General features: G+C 46.9%; 1 protein-coding gene across 1 annotated transcript in view; it reads left to right on the top strand.

Moving 5' to 3' along the window:
• Positions 1 to 18,073, top strand: part of LOC143793461 (retinol dehydrogenase 12-like) — an 80,804-nt gene that overhangs the window by 59,540 nt on the left and 3,191 nt on the right. Inside the window, exons 2-4 of the mRNA XM_077280452.1 lie at positions 10,741 to 10,980; positions 15,524 to 15,613; positions 15,926 to 16,117. Of these exons, the coding sequence (XP_077136567.1) occupies positions 10,741 to 10,980; positions 15,524 to 15,613; positions 15,926 to 16,117 (522 nt within the window). The remainder of the gene's footprint in view (positions 1 to 10,740; positions 10,981 to 15,523; positions 15,614 to 15,925; positions 16,118 to 18,073) is intronic.

Raw genomic sequence — 18,073 nt, 5'->3', positions numbered from 1 at the left:
AGGGAGGTCCAAACGGAAGGACACAGGGTTAAGAATCTCCAATATCTTGTACGGGCCGATGAACCGAGGCTTAAACTTAGGAGAAGAGACCCTCATAGGGACAAAACGAGAAGACAACCACACCAAGTCCCCAACACAGAGCCGAGAACCAACACGACGACGGCGGTTGGCAAAAAGCTGAGTCTTCTCCTGGGACAACTTCAAATTGTCCACCACCTGCCCCCAAATCTGATGCAACCTCTCCACCACAGCATCCACTCCAGGACAATCCGAAGATTCCACTTGACCGGAGGAAAATCGAGGATGAAACCCCGAATTACAGAAAAACGGGGACACCAAGGTGGCAGAGCTGGCCCGATTATTGAGGGCGAACTCCGCCAAAGGCAAAAAAGCAACCCAATCATCCTGATCCGCAGACACAAAACACCTCAAATATGTCTCCAAGGTCTGATTAGTCCGCTCGGTCTGGCCATTAGTCTGAGGATGGAAAGCAGACGAAAAAGACAAATCTATGCCCATCCTAGCACAGAATGCCCGCCAAAATCTAGACACGAATTGGGTCCCTCTGTCAGAAACGATATTCTCCGGAATACCATGCAAACGAACAACATTTTGAAAAAACAGAGGAACCAACTCGGAAGAAGAAGGCAACTTAGGCAAGGGAACCAGATGGACCATCTTAGAGAAACGGTCACACACCACCCAGATGACAGACATCTTCTGAGAAACAGGCAGATCCGAAATAAAATCCATCGAGATGTGCGTCCAAGGTCTCTTCGGGATAGGCAAGGGTAACAACAATCCACTAGCCCGAGAACAACAAGGCTTGGCCCGAGCACAAACGTCACAAGACTGCACAAAGCCTCGCACATCTCGTGACAGGGAAGGCCACCAGAAGGACCTTGCCACCAAATCCCTGGTACCAAAAATTCCAGGATGACCTGCCAACGCAGAAGAATGAACCTCAGAGATGACTCTACTGGTCCAATCATCAGGAACAAACAGTCTACCAGGTGGGCAACGATCAGGTCTATCCGCCTGAAACTCCTGCAAGGCCCGCCGCAGGTCTGGAGAAACGGCAGACAATATCAGTCCATCCTTAAGGATACCTGTGGGCTCAGAATTACCAGGGGAGTCAGGCTCAAAACTCCTAGAAAGGGCATCCGCCTTAACATTCTTAGAACCCGGTAGGTATGACACCACAAAATTAAACCGAGAGAAAAACAACGACCAGCGCGCCTGTCTAGGATTCAGGCGCCTGGCAGACTCAAGGTAAATTAAATTTTTGTGGTCAGTCAATACCACCACCTGATGTCTGGCCCCCTCAAGCCAGTGACGCCACTCCTCAAAAGCCCACTTCATGGCCAAAAGCTCCCGATTCCCAATATCATAATTCCGCTCGGCGGGCGAAAATTTACGGGAAAAAAAAGCACAAGGTCTCATCACGGAGCAGTCGGAACTTCTCTGCGACAACACCGCCCCAGCTCCGATTTCAGAAGCGTCGACCTCAACCTGAAAAGGAAGAGCAACATCAGGCTGACGTAACACTGGGGCGGAAGAAAAGCGGCGCTTAAGCTCCCGAAAGGCCTCCACAGCATCAGGGGACCAATCAGCAACATCAGCACCCTTCTTAGTCAAATCAGTCAATGGTTTAACAACATCAGAAAAACCAGCAATAAAATCGGCGATAAAAGTTAGCAAAGCCCAAAAATTTCTGCAGACTCTTAAGAGAAGAGGGTTGCGTCCAATCACAAATAGCCTGAACCTTGACAGGATCCATCTCGATGGAAGAGGGGGAAAAAATGTATCCCAAGAAGGAAATCTTTTGAACCCCAAAAACGCATTTAGAACCCTTCACACACAAGGAATTAGACCGCAAAACCTGAAAAACCCTCCTGACCTGCTGGACATGAGAGTCCCAGTCATCCGAAAAAATCAGAATATCATCCAGATACACAATCATAAATTTATCCAAATAATCGCGGAAAATGTCATGCATAAAGGACTGGAAGACTGAAGGGGCATTTGAAAGACCAAAAGGCATCACCAAATACTCAAAATGGCCCTCGGGCGTATTAAATGCGGTTTTCCACTCATCCCCTTGCTTGATTCGCACCAAATTATACGCCCCACGGAGATCAATCTTAGAGAACCACTTGGCCCCCTTTATACGAGCAAACAAATCAGTAAGCAGTGGTAACGGATATTGATATTTAACCGTGATTTTATTCAAAAGTCGATAATCAATACACGGCCTCAAAGAGCCGTCTTTCTTAGACACAAAGAAAAAACCGGCTCCTAAGGGAGATGACGAAGGACGAATATGTCCCTTTTCCAAGGACTCCTTTATATATTCTCGCATAGCAGCGTGTTCAGGCACAGACAGATTAAATAAACGACCCTTAGGGTATTTACTACCCGGAATCAAGTCTATGGCACAATCGCACTCCCGGTGCGGAGGTAGTGAACCAAGCTTGGGTTCTTCAAAAACGTCACGAAAGTCAGACAAGAATTCAGGAATCTCAGAGGGAATAGATGATGAAATGGAAACCAAAGGTACGTCCCCATGAGTCCCTTTACATCCCCAGCTTAACACAGACATAGCTTTCCAGTCGAGGACTGGGTTATGAGATTGCAGCCATGGCAATCCTAGCACCAAAACATCATGTAGATTATACAGCACCAGAAAGCGAATAATCTCCTGGTGATCCGGATTAACACGCATAGTCACTTGTGTCCAGTATTGTGGTTTATTACTAGCCAATGGGGTGGAGTCAATCCCTTTCAGAGGTATCGGAGCCTCCAATGGCTCCAAATCATACCCACAGCGTTTGGCAAAGGACCAATCCATAAGACTCAAAGCGGCGCCAGAGTCGACATAGGCGTCCGCGGTAATAGATGATAAAGAACAAATCAGGGTCACAGATAGAATAAACTTAGACTGTAAAGTGCTAATTGAAACAGACTTGTCAGGCTTCTTAGTACGCTTAGAGCATGCTGATATAACATGAGTTGAATCACCACAATAGAAGCACAACCCATTTTTTCGTCTAAAATTCTGCCGCTCGCTTCTGGACAGAATTCTATCACATTGCATATTTTCTGGCGTTTTCTCAGTAGACACCGCCAAATGGTGCACAGGTTTGCGCTCCCGCAGACGCCTATCGATCTGAATAGCCATCGTCATGGACTCATTCAGACCCGCAGGCACAGGGAACCCCACCATAACATCCTTAATGGCATCAGAGAGACCTTCTCTGACAATCGCCGCCAGGGCGCACTCATTCCACTGAGTAAGCACAGACCATTTGCGGAATTTTTGGCAGTATATTTCAGCTTCATCTTGCCCCTGAGATAGGGACATCAAGGCCTTTTCCGCCTGGAGCTCTAAATGAGGTTCCTCATAAAGCAACCCCAAGGCCAGAAAAAACGCATCCACATTGAGCAACGCAGGATCCCCTGGTGCCAATGCAAAAGCCCAGTCTTGAGGGTCGCCCCGGAGCAAGGAAATTACAATCCTGACCTGCTGTGCAGGGTCTCCGGCAGAGCGAGACCTCAGGGACAAAAACAATTTGCAATTATTTTTAAAATTTTGAAAGTGAGATCTATTCCCTGAGAAGAATTCGGGCAAAGGAATTCTAGGCTCAGACATAGGTGCATAAACAACAAAATCTTGCAAATTTTGTACTTTCGTGGCAAGATTATTCAAACCTGTAGCTACACTCTGAAGATCCATTTCAAACAGGTGAACACAGAGCCATTCAAGGATTAGAAGGAGAGAAAGAGAGGAAGGCTGCAGTATAGGCAGACTAGCAAGTGATTCAATTAAGAGCACACTCAGAACTAGAGGGGAAAAAAAAAAAAAAAAAAAATTGTAGCAGACTTCTTTTTTCTCTCCTTTCTCAGCAGTAATTTAACCCTTTTTGGGCCGGTCAAACTGTCATGATTCTCAATGGCGAGAGAACATAGCCCAGCATATATGAGAACTAGCTCTTGGAAGATGGAAACTATACTGACCATGAACTAAAACCTGCCGCACAACTAGAAGTAGCCGGGTAGCATGCCTACGTCTTTTTATCCCTAGATGCCCAGCGCCAGCCGGAGAACTAACTAATCCTGGCAGAGGAAAATACAGTCCTGGCTCACCTCTAGAGAAATTTCCCCAAAAGGCAGACAGAGGCCCCCACATATATTGGCGGTGATTTAAGACGAAATGACAAACGTAGTATGAAAATAGGTTTAGCAAAATCGAGGTCCGCTTTCTAGATAGCAGAAAGACAGAAAGGGCACTTTCATGGTCAGCTGAAAACCCTATCAAAACACCATCCAGAAATTACTTTAAGACTCTAGCATTAACTCATAACACCAGAGTGGCAATTTCCGATCACAAAAGCTTTCCAGACACAGTAACGAAACAGCAGCTGTGAACTGGAACAAAAAGCAAAAACAAACAAGGACAAAAGTCCAACTTAGCTGAGAGTAGTCTGGTAGCAGGAACATGCACAGAAAGGCTTCTGATTACATTGTTGACCGGCATGAAACTGACAGAGGAGCAAGGTTATATAGCGACTCCCACATCCTGATGGGAGCAGGTGAACAGAGGGGATGATGCACACAAGTTCAATTCCACCAGTGGCCACCGGGGGAGCCCAGAATCCAATTTCACAACAATCAACCTTTTGTGTGGCACCGTATCAAAAGCTTTTGAAAAGTCCATATACACTAGGTCCACTGGGCTCCCTTGGTCCAGTCCGGAACTTACCTCTTCATAGAAGCTGATCAGATTAGTCTGACATGAACGGTCCCTAGTAAACCCGTGCTGATACTGGGTCATGAGGTTATTCCTCTTCAGATACTCCAGTATAGTATCCCTTAGAATGCCCTCCAGGATTTTACCCACAGTAGAGGTTAAACTTACTGGCCTATAATTACCGAGTTCAGTTTTTGTCCCCTTTTTGAATATTGGCCCCACATTTCCTATACGCCAGTCCTGTGGTACAGACCCTGTTATTATGGAGTCTTTAAAGATTAATAATAATGGTCTATCAATGACTGTACTTAATTCCTGCAGTACTCGGGGGTGGATCCCATCCGGGCCCGGAGATTTGTCAATTTTAGTGATTTTTAGACGCCGCCGTACTTCCTGCTGGGTTAAGCAGGTGACATTTAATTGGGAATTTTTGTTATCACTGATCATACTGTCTGCCATGGGATTTTCTTGTGTAAATACTGATGAAAAAAAGTCATTTAGCAGATTGGCTTTTTCCTCATCCTCATCCACCATTTCACCCAGACTATTTTTAAGGGGCCAACACTGTCATTTTTTAGTTTCTTACTATTTATGTAGAATATTTTGGGATTATTTTTGCTCTCTCTGGCAATGAGTCTCTCTGTCTCAATCTTTGCTGCCTTGATTTGCTTTTTACAGAATTTATTTAATTTTCTGTATTTATTTAATGCCTCCTCACTACCTACTTCCTTTAATTCTCTAAATGCTTTCTTTTTGTCCCTTATTGCGCCCCTTACAGCTCTATTTAGCCATATTGGTTTCCTCCTATCTCTAGTATGTTTATTCCCATACGGTATATACTGTGCACAGGTCCTATCCAGGATGCTAATAAACATCTCCCATTTTCTTGGTGCAATTAACTGGGACGATATCCTGAGACACAAAAATACACAAAGATCCTCTCTCATCCGTTGGAAATTTGCCCTCCTGAAGTTTAGTGTCCTTGTCACCCCTCTACTACACATCTTATTAAAGGAGACATGAAAACTTATTATTTTGTGATCACTATTCCCCCAGTGACCCCCAACCCTTATATTTGCTATGCGGTCTGGCCTGTTGGTTAATATTCGGTCTAGCAGTGCCCTTCTTCTTGTTGGGTCCTGAACCAGTTGTCAGTGGTAATTGTCTCTCATAGTTGTCAGACCCCGATCACCTTTGCTGGAACTGCAGGTTTCTGTTCCCCAATCTATTTCAGGGTAGGTGAAGTCCCCCATAATAATGACTTCTCCTTGAGTCGCAGCTTCATCTATTTGCTTTTCGAGGATATTCTCCATTGCTTCCATTATTTTTGGAGATTTATAACAAACCCCTATCAGTAATTTATTATTTTTTCCCCCTCCCCTTATCTCCACCCACAGGGACTCCACATTTTCATTAGATTCACCTATATTATCACGCAGGATGGGTTTTAAGGAAGATTTTACATACAGACACACCCCTCCCCCTCGCTTATCTGTACGGTCATTTCTGAACAGGCTATAGCCCTGCAAGTTAACAGCCCAGTCATGGCTCTCATCCAGCCACGTCTCAGATATCCCCACCATGTCATAATTATGCTCCAACAACATTAGTTCTAATTCGTCCATTTTGTTGGCGAGGCTTCTGGCATTAGTATACATGCACTTGATGTTCCTCTCTGTACCTCTATTCTTTCCTAAATTACTAACTGTTCTAACCCCACCCCCCATGCCACCGCCACCCCCAACTTCCTTATTTGTGCCCAGGTCTCTATCTGCCCTATCTTCCCCTCCTATAAAATGAATACCCTCCCCCCCAATCCCTAGTTTAAACACTCCTCCAACCTTCTAACCATTTTCTCCCCCAGCACAGCTGCACCTTCCCCATTGAGGTGCAGCCTATCCCTAGCGTAGAGCCTGTAGCCAACTGAGAAGTCGGCCCAGTTCTGCAGGAACCCAAACCCCTCCTTCCTACACCAATTCTTGAGCCACTTATTAACCTCCCTAATCTCCCGTTGCCTCTCTGGCGTGGCACGTGGTACAGGCATTATTTCGGAAAATACCACGTTGGAGGTCCTTGCTTTCAGCTTGCAGCCTAATTCCCTGAAATCATCTTTAAGGACCTTCCACCTACCTGTAACTTTGTCATTTGTGCCAATGTGCACCATGACCGCTGGGTCCTCACCAGCCCCTCCCAGTAATCTGTCCACCCGATCAGCGATGTGTCGGACTCGAGCGCCAGGTAGGCAGCACACCGTGCGACGATCCCTGTCTTTGTGACAGATTGCCCTATCTGTTCCCCTAATAATTGAGTCCCCCACTACCAGCACCTGTCTGGCCTGCCCTGCTCTCCTATTTCCCTAAGGGTGCGTGTCCACGCTCAGGATGGCCGGCGGTATCGCCGGAGCGGCAAAGCCGCTCGGCGCTAAGCCCCGCCCCCTTTCTGGGACGCGATGGTGCCGGATGTGTACTGTACACATCCGGGATCATCGCACCCCTCGCCATAGGGCCCTGTGATATTACTTGCGTCGCCGCAGCGTCGCCGCAGGTAGCACGGACATGCTGCGATCTGAAAAGACGCGCAGCATGTCCGGAGTCGCAGGGCTGCCGCGTGCGGGTTTCCACGCATAGTGGACACGGGATTTCAAAAAATCCCCTCCACTATGCTGGAACATCTGGTTGCTGCGTGTTTGACGCTGCGTGTTTGACGCTGCAGCTCTGCGCAGCGTCAAACACGCAGCATTAACTGACCGTGGACACTCACCCTTACTGGAGCAGTCACTCCTCCGGCTTTCAGAGGATATGCCTGGCTGCAGCAGTGCTACCCCTGTACTGGTATCCCCCTCATCTGCCAACTTAGCAAACGTATTAGGGTGAGCCAGATCAGGATTAGCCTCCCTGGCACTCTTCCCTCTACCCGGCCTTCTGTCACCCAGCTTGCAGCTCCATCCTACCATCCCCCCTCATCTATCCCATTGAGCGTCTGCTAAGTGAGCAGAAGACTCCTCTCCATATTGTCTATGGATCTCAGTGTTGTCAGCTGCACATTTAGATCCAGAATCTGGGCTTTCAAATGCTCAACGTGCTCACATCTCGCACAGCAGTATGCACCCTCGACCGGCTGATCAAGGACTGCATACATGTGGCAAGATGTACACTGGATGGCATTAACAATTGTGGAGCACATTTCCTAATGGGGATTGCACCACACAGAAACGTTAATTAAAAATAAATACAAAGTATTAATTAAAAACAGACAGCAATTCCTCCCTTGGAAACTCCCTGAATCCAAAGTCACTGAATCACAAGTCACACACTTACCGCCGTCCACACTTACACTCAGGTCACACTCAGCTCGCTCACACTCGCTGTGCTGAAGAATTAAAGAGATTTTTTTCCCCTCAGCAGCAATCCACCTTGCTGTTCAATGCACTTCAGAAAGGACTTGAGTCCCAACCAGGAGCCCCTTATAACCCCTTAATTATGAACCCTCACCCTAAATTAACCCCTTGTGAACATAGCTGCACCTCAAGATTTAAAATAAGAGATGAATCCTGTAGAGAGAAAAAATAGGTTAAAAAAGCCCCCAAAAAATTGAACAGGTAGAAAAGCACTCAGCAATAAACAATTCAGCAACTCACACTAATTCACACAGATATTTGTTAAAGGGAACCTGTCACCTGAATTTGGCGGGACCAGTTTTGGGTCATATGGGCAGGGTTTTCGGGTGTTTGATTCACCCTTTCCTTACCCGCTGGCTGCAATATTGCCTTGCACTGGCGTTTACTCCGGAGGACAGAGAATTAACTTTAATCCAATATTGCGGCCAGCATGCAGCCAGCGGGTAAGGAAAGGGTGAATCAAACACCCGAAAACCCCGCCCATATGACCCAAAACTGGTCCCGCCAAATTCAGGTGATAGGTTCCCTTTAAGGCTATGTGCACACGTTGCGGATTAGGCTTAGGAATTTCTGGTGCGGATTCTGTCTCTCCTAGCAGAAAACGCACCTGCGTTTTTTTGTGCGGTTCCGCAGCATTTTTTTGTGCGTTTTTGCTGCGGTTTTCTTGCTGATTTGCTGCGTTTTTTACCCCTGCAGTTTTCTATAATGGAGTGGGTACAAAAACGCTGCAGATTCACAAAAAAAAGTGACATGCTACTTCTTTTAAACCGCAGCGTTTCCGCAGCGGATTTTCCGCAACGTGTGCACAGCATTTTTTTTTTCTCATTGATTTACATTGTACTGTAAATCAATTGCGGATCTGCAGCGTTTCTGCACTGCAAAAAATGGTGCGGATCCGCAGAGAATCCGCAACGTGTGCACATACCCTAGGTTTTCCAAATACCTCTTCACTGAATCACAAGTCACACTTACCACCATTCGCACTTACGCTCCGGTCACACTCAACTCGTTCACACTCACTAAGCAGAAGATTTAAAGAGGTTTTTTCGCCCCAGGAGCAATCCACCCAGCTGTTCAATGCACTTCCAAAAGATCTCATTATTATTAGAGGGCAGGGTCAATAGAGTCATTTCATTATCATTAGTTGGCAGGATGAGCAGAGTCATCTCATTATTATTAGAGGGCGGGGTCAGCAGTTATCTCAAAATCAGAGGGTGAGGTCAGCAGAGTCATCTCATTATTAGGGAGCGATGTAAGCAGGGTCATCTCATTATCATTAGAGGGTAGGGTCAGCAGAGTTATCTCAACATCATAACATGGGGTTAGCAGAGTCATCTCATTATCATTAGAGGGTGGGGTCAGCAGAGTCATCTCATTATCATTGAGGGAGGTACCTCAACATCAGAGGGCGGGTCATCAGTCATCTCATAAGAGGGCAGGGTCAGCAGAATCATCTCATTATCATTAGGGGCAAGGTCAGCAGAGTCATCTCATTATCATTAGAGGGCGGGATCAGCAGTTATCATATTATCATTAGTAGGTGAGGTCAGCAGAGTCATCTCATTATTATTAGAGGGCGGGGTCAGCAGTTATCTCAAAATCAGAGGGTGAGGTCAGCAGAGTCATCTCATTATTAGGGAGCGATGTAAGCAGGGTCATCTCATTATCATTGGAGGGTGGGGTCAGCAGAGTCATCTCATTATCATTGAGGGAGGCACCTCAACATCAGAGGGCGGGTCATCAGTCATCTCATAAGAGGGCAGGGTCAGCAGAATCATCCCATTATCATTAGGGGCAAGGTCAGCAGAGTCATCTCATTATCATTAGAGGGCGGGATCAGCAGTTATCATATTATCATTAGTAGGTGAGGTCAGCAGAGTCATCTCATTATTATTAGGGGGCGGGGTCAGCAGTTATCTCAAAATCAGAGGGTGAGGTCAGCAGAGTCATCTCATTATTAGGGAGCGATGTAAGCAGGGTCATCTCATTATCATTGGAGGGTGGGGTCAGCAGAGTCATCTCATTATCATTGAGGGAGGTACCTCAACATCAGAGGGCGGGTCATCAGTCATCTCATAAGAGGGCAGGGTCAGCAGAATCATCTCATTATCATTAGGGGCAAGGTCAGCAGAGTCATCTCATTATCATTAGAGGGCGGGATCAGCAGAGTTATCATATTATCATTAGTAGGTGAAGTCATCAGAGTCATCTCATTATCTTTAGAGGCTGGGTCAGCAGTTATCTCATTATCATGAGGAGGGGGTCAGTAGTCATCTCATAAGAGGGTGGAGTCAGCAGTAATTTAATTGTCATAAGTAGGCGGGTCAGCAGTCATCTCGTTCTGAAAGGCGGGGTCATCAGTCATCTCATTATCATAAGTAGGCAAGGTCAGTGGTTATCTCATTATAAGTGGGCGGGGTCAGCAATCTCTGAGGTTTGCACGAGGATATTTTAGTTTTCCTGTCAGATATTGAAGGGGACATGACACTGGTTCCTGGCAGCCCCTTATTTTAGTGACAATCTCATAGGTGTTGGTTGTATGGACGCCGCTCATCTGCAGCTGCCAGCTCTCATTTTCCTCTTTTTTTTTCAGGTATCGGGAAACATGTGGCCTTGGACTTTGCCAGGAGGAACGCCCGTGTGATCCTGGCATGTCGTAGCCGTGAGCGAGGACAGGAAGCTGTGAATGAGATAAAGAGGAAGACGAGAAACAAGAATGTTATCCTCAGTGTCCTGGACACCAGTAGCATGGCGTCTGTCCGAGCCTTTGCCGAACGGACTGTAAAGGAGGAGAAGAGACTGGATATCCTGGTCAACAATGCTGGGGCTTCAGGTGCTGTGCTCCGACATACGTGAGCCTCCGGTCCTGTGCGCCGACATACATGATGCTCCACTCCTGTGCTCCGCCATACATGAGGCTCTGGTCCTGTGTGCCGACACACGTGATGCTCCGGTCCGGTGCGCTGACATACATAATGCTCCGGTCCTGTACACGATAAACGTGATGCTTCGGTCCTGTACGCCGATATACGTGATGCTCCGGTCCTGTACGCCAACATACATGATGCTCCGCTCCTATGTACTGACATATCTGATGCTCCGATCCTATGCACCTACAGTGGGTATGGAAAGTAGTGAGACCCCTTTAAATTTTCCACTCTTTGTTTCATTGCAGCCTTTTGGTAAATTCAAAAAAGTTCATTTTTTCTCATTAATGTACACTCTGCACCCCATCTTCACTGAAAAAAACAGAAATGTAGAAATGTTTGCTAATTTATTACACAAAAACAGAAATATCCCATGGTTATAAGTCTTCAGACCCTTTGCTCAGACTCTCATATATAAGTCCTATGCTGTCCATTTCCTTGTGATCCTCCTGGAGATGGTTCTACTCGTTCATTGGAGTCCAGCTGTGTTTAATTAAACCGATAGGACATGATTAGGAAAGGCGCACACCAGTCTATATAAGACCTCACAGCTCACAGTGCATGTCAGACCAAATGAGAATCATGAGGCCAAAGGAACTGGCCAAGGAGCTCAGAGGCAGGATTGTGGCAAGGCACAGATCTGGCCAAGGTTACAACAGAATTTCTGCAGTACTCAAGGTTCCTAAGACCACAGTGGCCTCCATAATCCTTAAATGGAAGAAGTTTGGGACCAACAGAAGTCTTCCTAGACCTGGCCGTCCAGCCAAACTGAGCAATCGTGGAAGAAGAGCCTTGGTGAGAGAGGTAAAGAACCCCAAGATCACGGTGGCTGAGCTCCAGCGATGCAGTATGGAGATGGGAGAAAGTTCCACAAAGTCACCTATCACTGCAGCCCTCCACCTGTCGGGCCTTTATGGCAGAGTGGCCCGATGGAAGCCTCTCCTCAGTGCAAGACATATGAAAGCCACATAGAGTTTGCTAAAAACACATGAAGGACTCCCAGACTATGAGAAATAAGATTCTCTGCTCTGATGAGACAAAGATAGAACTTTTTGGTGATAATTCTAAGCGATATGTGTGGAGAAAACCAGGCACTGCTCATCTTCTGCCCAATACAATCCCCACAGTGAAGCATGGTGGTGGCAGCATCATGCTATGGGGGTGTTTTTCAGCTGCAGGGACAGGACGACTGGTTGTCATTGAAGGAAACATGAATGCGGCCAAGTACAGATATATCCTTGATGAAAACCTCTTCCAGAGTGCTCTGGACCTCAGACTTGGCCGCAGGTTCACCTTCCAACAAGACAATGACCCTAAGCACGCAGCTAAAATAACAAACGAGTGCCTTCAGAACAACTCTGTGACCATTGTTGACTTGCCCAGCCAGAGCCCTGACCTAAACCGAATGGAGCATCTCTGGAGAGACCTGAAAATGGCCGTCCACCAACGTTCACCATCCAACCTGACGGAACTGGAGAGCATCTGCAAGGAAGAATGGCAGAGGATCCCCAAATCCAGGGGTGAAAAACTTGTTCCATCATTCCCAAGAAGACTCATGGCTGTACTAGCTCAAAAGGTGCTTCTACCCAATACTGAGCAAAGGGTCTGAAGACTTATGGCCACGGGAGATTTCAGTTTTTCTTTTTTAATAAATTAGCAAAAATTTCTACATTTCTCTTTTTTCAGACAAGATGGGGTGCAGAGTGTACAGTAATGAGAAAAAAATGAACTTTTTTGCATTTACCAAATGGCTGCAATGAAACCAAGAGTGAAAAATGTAAAGGGGTCTGAATACTTTTCGTACCCATTGTACACATGTGATGCTCTGGTCCTGTGCACCGACATACGTGATGCTCTGCTCCTATGTGACTGTCTATGGACTTGATGCTCCGGACCTTTGCGCCGACATATGTGATACTCCGGTGATGTGTGCCTGCATATATAATGCTCCGGTCCAGTGCACCGACATACATAATGCTCCGGTCAAGTGCACCGACATACGTGATGCTCCGGTCCTGTGCTCCAACCTACTTAAAGCTCCGGTCCTGTGCGTCTACATATGTGGTGTTCTGGTCCTGTGCTCCAATGTACTTAATGTGATACTCCGGTGATGTGTGCCTGCATATATAATGCTCCGGTCCAGTGCACCTACATACATGATACTCCGGTCGTGTGCGCTGACATACATGATGCTTCGGTCCTGTGTGCTGACATACAGTTAAGTCCATATATATTTGGACAGAGACAACATTTTTCTAATTTTGGTTATAGACTTTACCACAATGAATTTTAAACAGAACAATTCAGGTGCAGTTGAAGTTCAGACTTTCAGCTTTCATTTGAGGGTATCCACATTAAAATTGGATGAAGGGTTTAGGAGTTTCAGCTCCTTAACATGTGCCACCCTGTTTAGTACTTGGTTGAAAACCCTTTGTTGGCCATGACTGCCTGAAGTCTTGACCTCATGGACATCACCAGATGCTGTGTCTCCTCCTTTTTGATGCTCGGCCAGGCCTTCACTGCGGTGGTTTTCAGCTGCTGCTTGTTTGTGGCCTTTCTGTCTGAAGTTTAGTCTTTAACAAGTGAAATGCTGCTCAATTGGGTTGAGATCAGGTGAGTGACTTGGCCATTCAAGAATATTCCACTTCTTTGCTTTAATAAACTCCTGGGTTGCTTTGGCTTTATGTTTTGGGTCATTGTCCATCTGTAGTATGAAACGACGACCAATCAGTTTGTCTGCATTTGGCTGGATCTGAGCACACAGTATGGCGGCTCTGAAGACCTCAGAATTCATTCCTGAGTCACATCATCAACAACCACTAGTGACCCAGTGCCACTGGCAGCCATGCATGCCCAAGCCATCACACTGCCTCCGCCGTGGTTTACAGATGATGTGGTATGCTTTGGATCATGAGCTGTACCACGCCTTCGCCATACTTTTCTCTTTCCATCATTCTGGTAGAGGTTGATCTTGGTTTCATCTGTCCACAGAATGTTCTTCCAGAACTGTGCTGGCTTTTTTAGATGTTTTTTAGCCTTTTTCTTCTTGATACTTATGAGTGGCTGCACCGTGCAGTGAACCCTCTGTAGTTACTTTCATGCAGTCTTCTCTTTATGATAGATTTGGATATTGATACGCCGACCTCCGGGAGAGTGTTGGTCACTTGGTTGGCTGTTGTGAAGGGGTTTCTCTTCACCATGGAGATTATTCTGCGATCATCCACCACTGTTGTTTTCCGTGGGCGCCCAGGTCTTTTTGCATTGATGAGTTCACCAGTGCTTTCTTTCCTTCTCAGGATGTACCAAACTGTAGATTTTGCCACTCCTAATATTGTAGCAATTTCTCGGATGGGTTTTTTCTGTTTTCGCAGCTTAAGGATGGCTTGTTTCACCTGCATGGAGAGCTCCTTTGACCGCATGTTTACTTCACAGCAAAACCTTCAAAATGCAAGCACCACATCTCAAATCAACTCCAGGCCTCTTATCTGCTTAATTAAGAATGACATAACGAAGGGATTGCCCACACCTGTCCATGAAATAGCCTTGGAGTAAGTTGTCCAATTACTTTTGGTCCCTTTAAAAACAGGGTGGCACATGTTAAGGAGCTGAAACTCCTAAACCCTTCATCCAATTTTAATGTGGATACCTTCAAATGAAAGCTGAAAGTCTGAACTTCAACTGCATCTGAATTGATTTGTTTAAAATTCATTGTGGTAATGTCTATAACCAAAATTACAAAAATGTGTCTGTCCAAATATATATGGACTTAACTGTATGTAATGCTCCGGTCCTTTGCGCCTATATACATGATGCTCCGGCCCTGTGCACCTACATACGTGATGCTCCGATCCTGTGTGCCAACATATGTAAGGCTCTGGTCCTTTGCGCCTAGACATGATGCTCCGGTCCTATGCACCTACATAAGTGATGCTCCGGTCCTATGCGCCTAGATACGTGATGCTCCGCTCCTATGCGCCTACATACGTGATGCTCCGGTCCTATGCGCCTAGATACGCAATGCTCTGGTCCTATACACCTACATACGTGATGCTCCGGTCCTATGCGCCTAGGTACGTGATGCTCCGCTCCTATGCGCCTACATACGTGATGCTCCGGTCCTATGTGCCTAGATAAGTGATGCTCCGGTCCTATGCACCTACATACGTGATGCTCCGGTCCTATGTGCCTAGATAAGTGATGCTCCGCTCCTATGCGCCTACATACGTGATGCTCCGGTCCTATGCACCTAGATAAGTGATGCTCCGGTCCTATGCGCTTACATACGTAATGCTCTGGACCTATGCGCCAACATACATGACGCTCCCGACCTATGCGTCGACATAAGTGACGCTCCGACCTCGCGCCCTAACACATGTGGCACTCAGATTCTCTATCATACATTTTGAGGGCTTGCAGAGCCACAATGAACGTTATGTTGTGTTCTTTCAGGACTGCCATATTCCATAACTCCTGAGGGACTAGAAGCCTCATTTGCCACAAACCACCTGGGCCCGTTCCTGCTGACCCACCTGCTGTTGGGTATGTACCCCCCACCTGTACAACTTCTCCCTGTAGCTCATTTTACGTATCTCGCCCATACACAGCCATTGTGACATACATAAATCCAGTATGAACCCGTGTGACTGGAGAGATAGCCATCAACGTCGAGGTCAAATTTCACCATAAGAATCGGTCGATAAAAATGGTGATAATAGTGATGAATCGTAGGCGATCTCTCACCAGGCACCATATGGCACAAGTGTTGCGTCTCCCTAGTAAGAAGACACGGTGTCTCGGGGGCATGTGTTTGGGCTTTGGGTATGTGGTGGCCATAACTCTCTGTCTTTTCAGACCTCCTGAAGCGAACGGCACCAAGCCGCATTGTTTTCCTGTCCTCGTTTATGCATGGACAAGGTACGATCGATACCAGCAACCTGTGGGGGAAGAACATGGAGAAGTACTACATGAATGTCGCCTACAACTGCACCAAGCTAATGAACACCATCTGTGCTAAGGAGTTCGCCAACAGGCTGGAAGGAACAGGTAAGTGTGAACGCGGGCAGAGAGCACCGAGCTATTGGACCTCTGATGTACTCAACTTCCCCGGTCACCAGCAACATGTCATAGTCCCCATTCCACAATTGAGTTTTTACATCCCTCAAATTACATAGATCTCATGTGGAGTGTCCGTGTGTTTGAGGATATGGCCGCTTACTAAAGACTGTAGGACAAATGGAGATAGAGTGGAGTCCACAGTTCTAAGGGTATGTTTCCACGGTCAGTAAACGCTGCTTGTTTGACGCTGCAGCGTCAAACAAGCAGCGTCCAGATGTTCCAGCATAGTGGAGGGGATTTTATGAAATCCCGTCTCCACTATGCGTGGAAACCCGCACGCGGCGGCCCTGCGACTCCGGACATACTGCGCGTCTTTTCAGAACGCAGCATGTCCGTACACCTTGCGGGGACGCAGCGTGGCCGCAAGGCATATCACAGGGCCCTATGGCGAGGGGTGCGATGATCCCGGATGTGTACTGTACACATCCGGCACCATCGCGTCCCAGAAAGGGGGCGGGGCTTAGCGCCGAGCGGCTTCGCCGCTGTGGCGAACCCGCCGGCAAGCCGTACCGTGGAGCCATACCCTAAGAGAGATTTTTTTCCAGCACGGAGCACCGGTTGCGTCGATATTTGTGTGTATTATTATATATTTTCTTGCTCCTCAGTTCATCCTCTAGAACCAATGTTTATATTCATAATTAGTGATCGTAAGCAGAGGATGACCAGCAGGCTGGATCTTATGTAAACCTAACGGTACCTTCACACGAAGCGACGCTGCAGCGATAGCGACAACGATGCCGATCGCTGCAGCGTCGCTGTTCGGTCGCTGGAGAGCTGTCACACAGACCGCTCTCCAGCGACCAACGATGCCGAGGTCCCCGGGTAACCAGGGTAAACATCGGGTTGCTAAGCGCAGGGCCGCGCTTAGTAACCCGATGTTTACCCTGGTTACCAGCGTAAAATGTAAAAAAAACAAACAGTACATACTTACATGCGTCCCCCGGCGTCCGCTTCCTGCACTGTGTGAGCGCCGGCAGTAGCAGGGCACAGCGGTGACGTCACCGCTGTGCTGTGCTTTCACTTTGCGGCGCTCCGTCAGTGTGGGAAGCGGACGCCGGGGGACGCATGTAAGTATGTACTGTTTGTTTTTTTTTACTTTTACGCTGGTAACCAGGGTAAACATCGGGTTACTAAGCGCGGCCCTGCGCTTAGTAACCCGATGTTTACCCTGGTTACCAGTGTAAAATATCGCTGGTATCGTTGCTTTTGCTGTCAAACACAAAGATACACGGCGATCGGACGACCAAATAAAGTTCTGAACTTTATTCAGCGACCAGCGACATCACAGCAGGATCCTGATCGCTGCTGCCTGTCAAACTAAACGATATCGCTAGCGAGGACGCTGCAACGTCACGGATCGCTAGCAATATTGTTACAAAGTCGTTTCGTGTGAAGGTACCTTAAGACCAGACAGTAGATTGCTAAAGGTAAATGTAAAGCAATCATCCTATCAATCCATTGTTCTACCAGCCTAGGCCCATTGTGTGGATGGAGAGAGTAGACCCCGGGAGACGTCACCACAGGGGGTCTCACATCAGCCCCAGGTGATGGAATATGTTTTGTTCTGTGAGGTAGGGTATGTGCACACGTCCGGATTTCTTGCAGAAATTTCCTGTAGAAATCCGGAAATTTTCTGCAAGAAATCCGCATTTTTTTTTGCGTTTTTTTTTAGCATTCTGCAAGCGTAATTAGCTTGCAGAATGCTAAAGTTTTCCAAGCGATCTGTAGCATCGCTTGGAAAACTGACTGACAAGTTGGTCACACTTGTAAAACATACGGTTTGACAAGTGTGACCAACTTTTTACTATAGATGCTGCTTATGCAGCATCAATAGTAAAAGATAGAATGTTTATTTTTTTTATTATTTTTAAACATTTAAAAAAA

Source organism: Ranitomeya variabilis, chromosome 1 (assembly GCF_051348905.1).
Source record: "Ranitomeya variabilis isolate aRanVar5 chromosome 1, aRanVar5.hap1, whole genome shotgun sequence".
Lineage (NCBI taxonomy): Eukaryota > Metazoa > Chordata > Amphibia > Anura > Dendrobatidae > Ranitomeya > Ranitomeya variabilis.
Note: the sequence above shows the minus strand (reverse complement) of the source record. Positions and strands in the feature narration are given on the sequence as shown.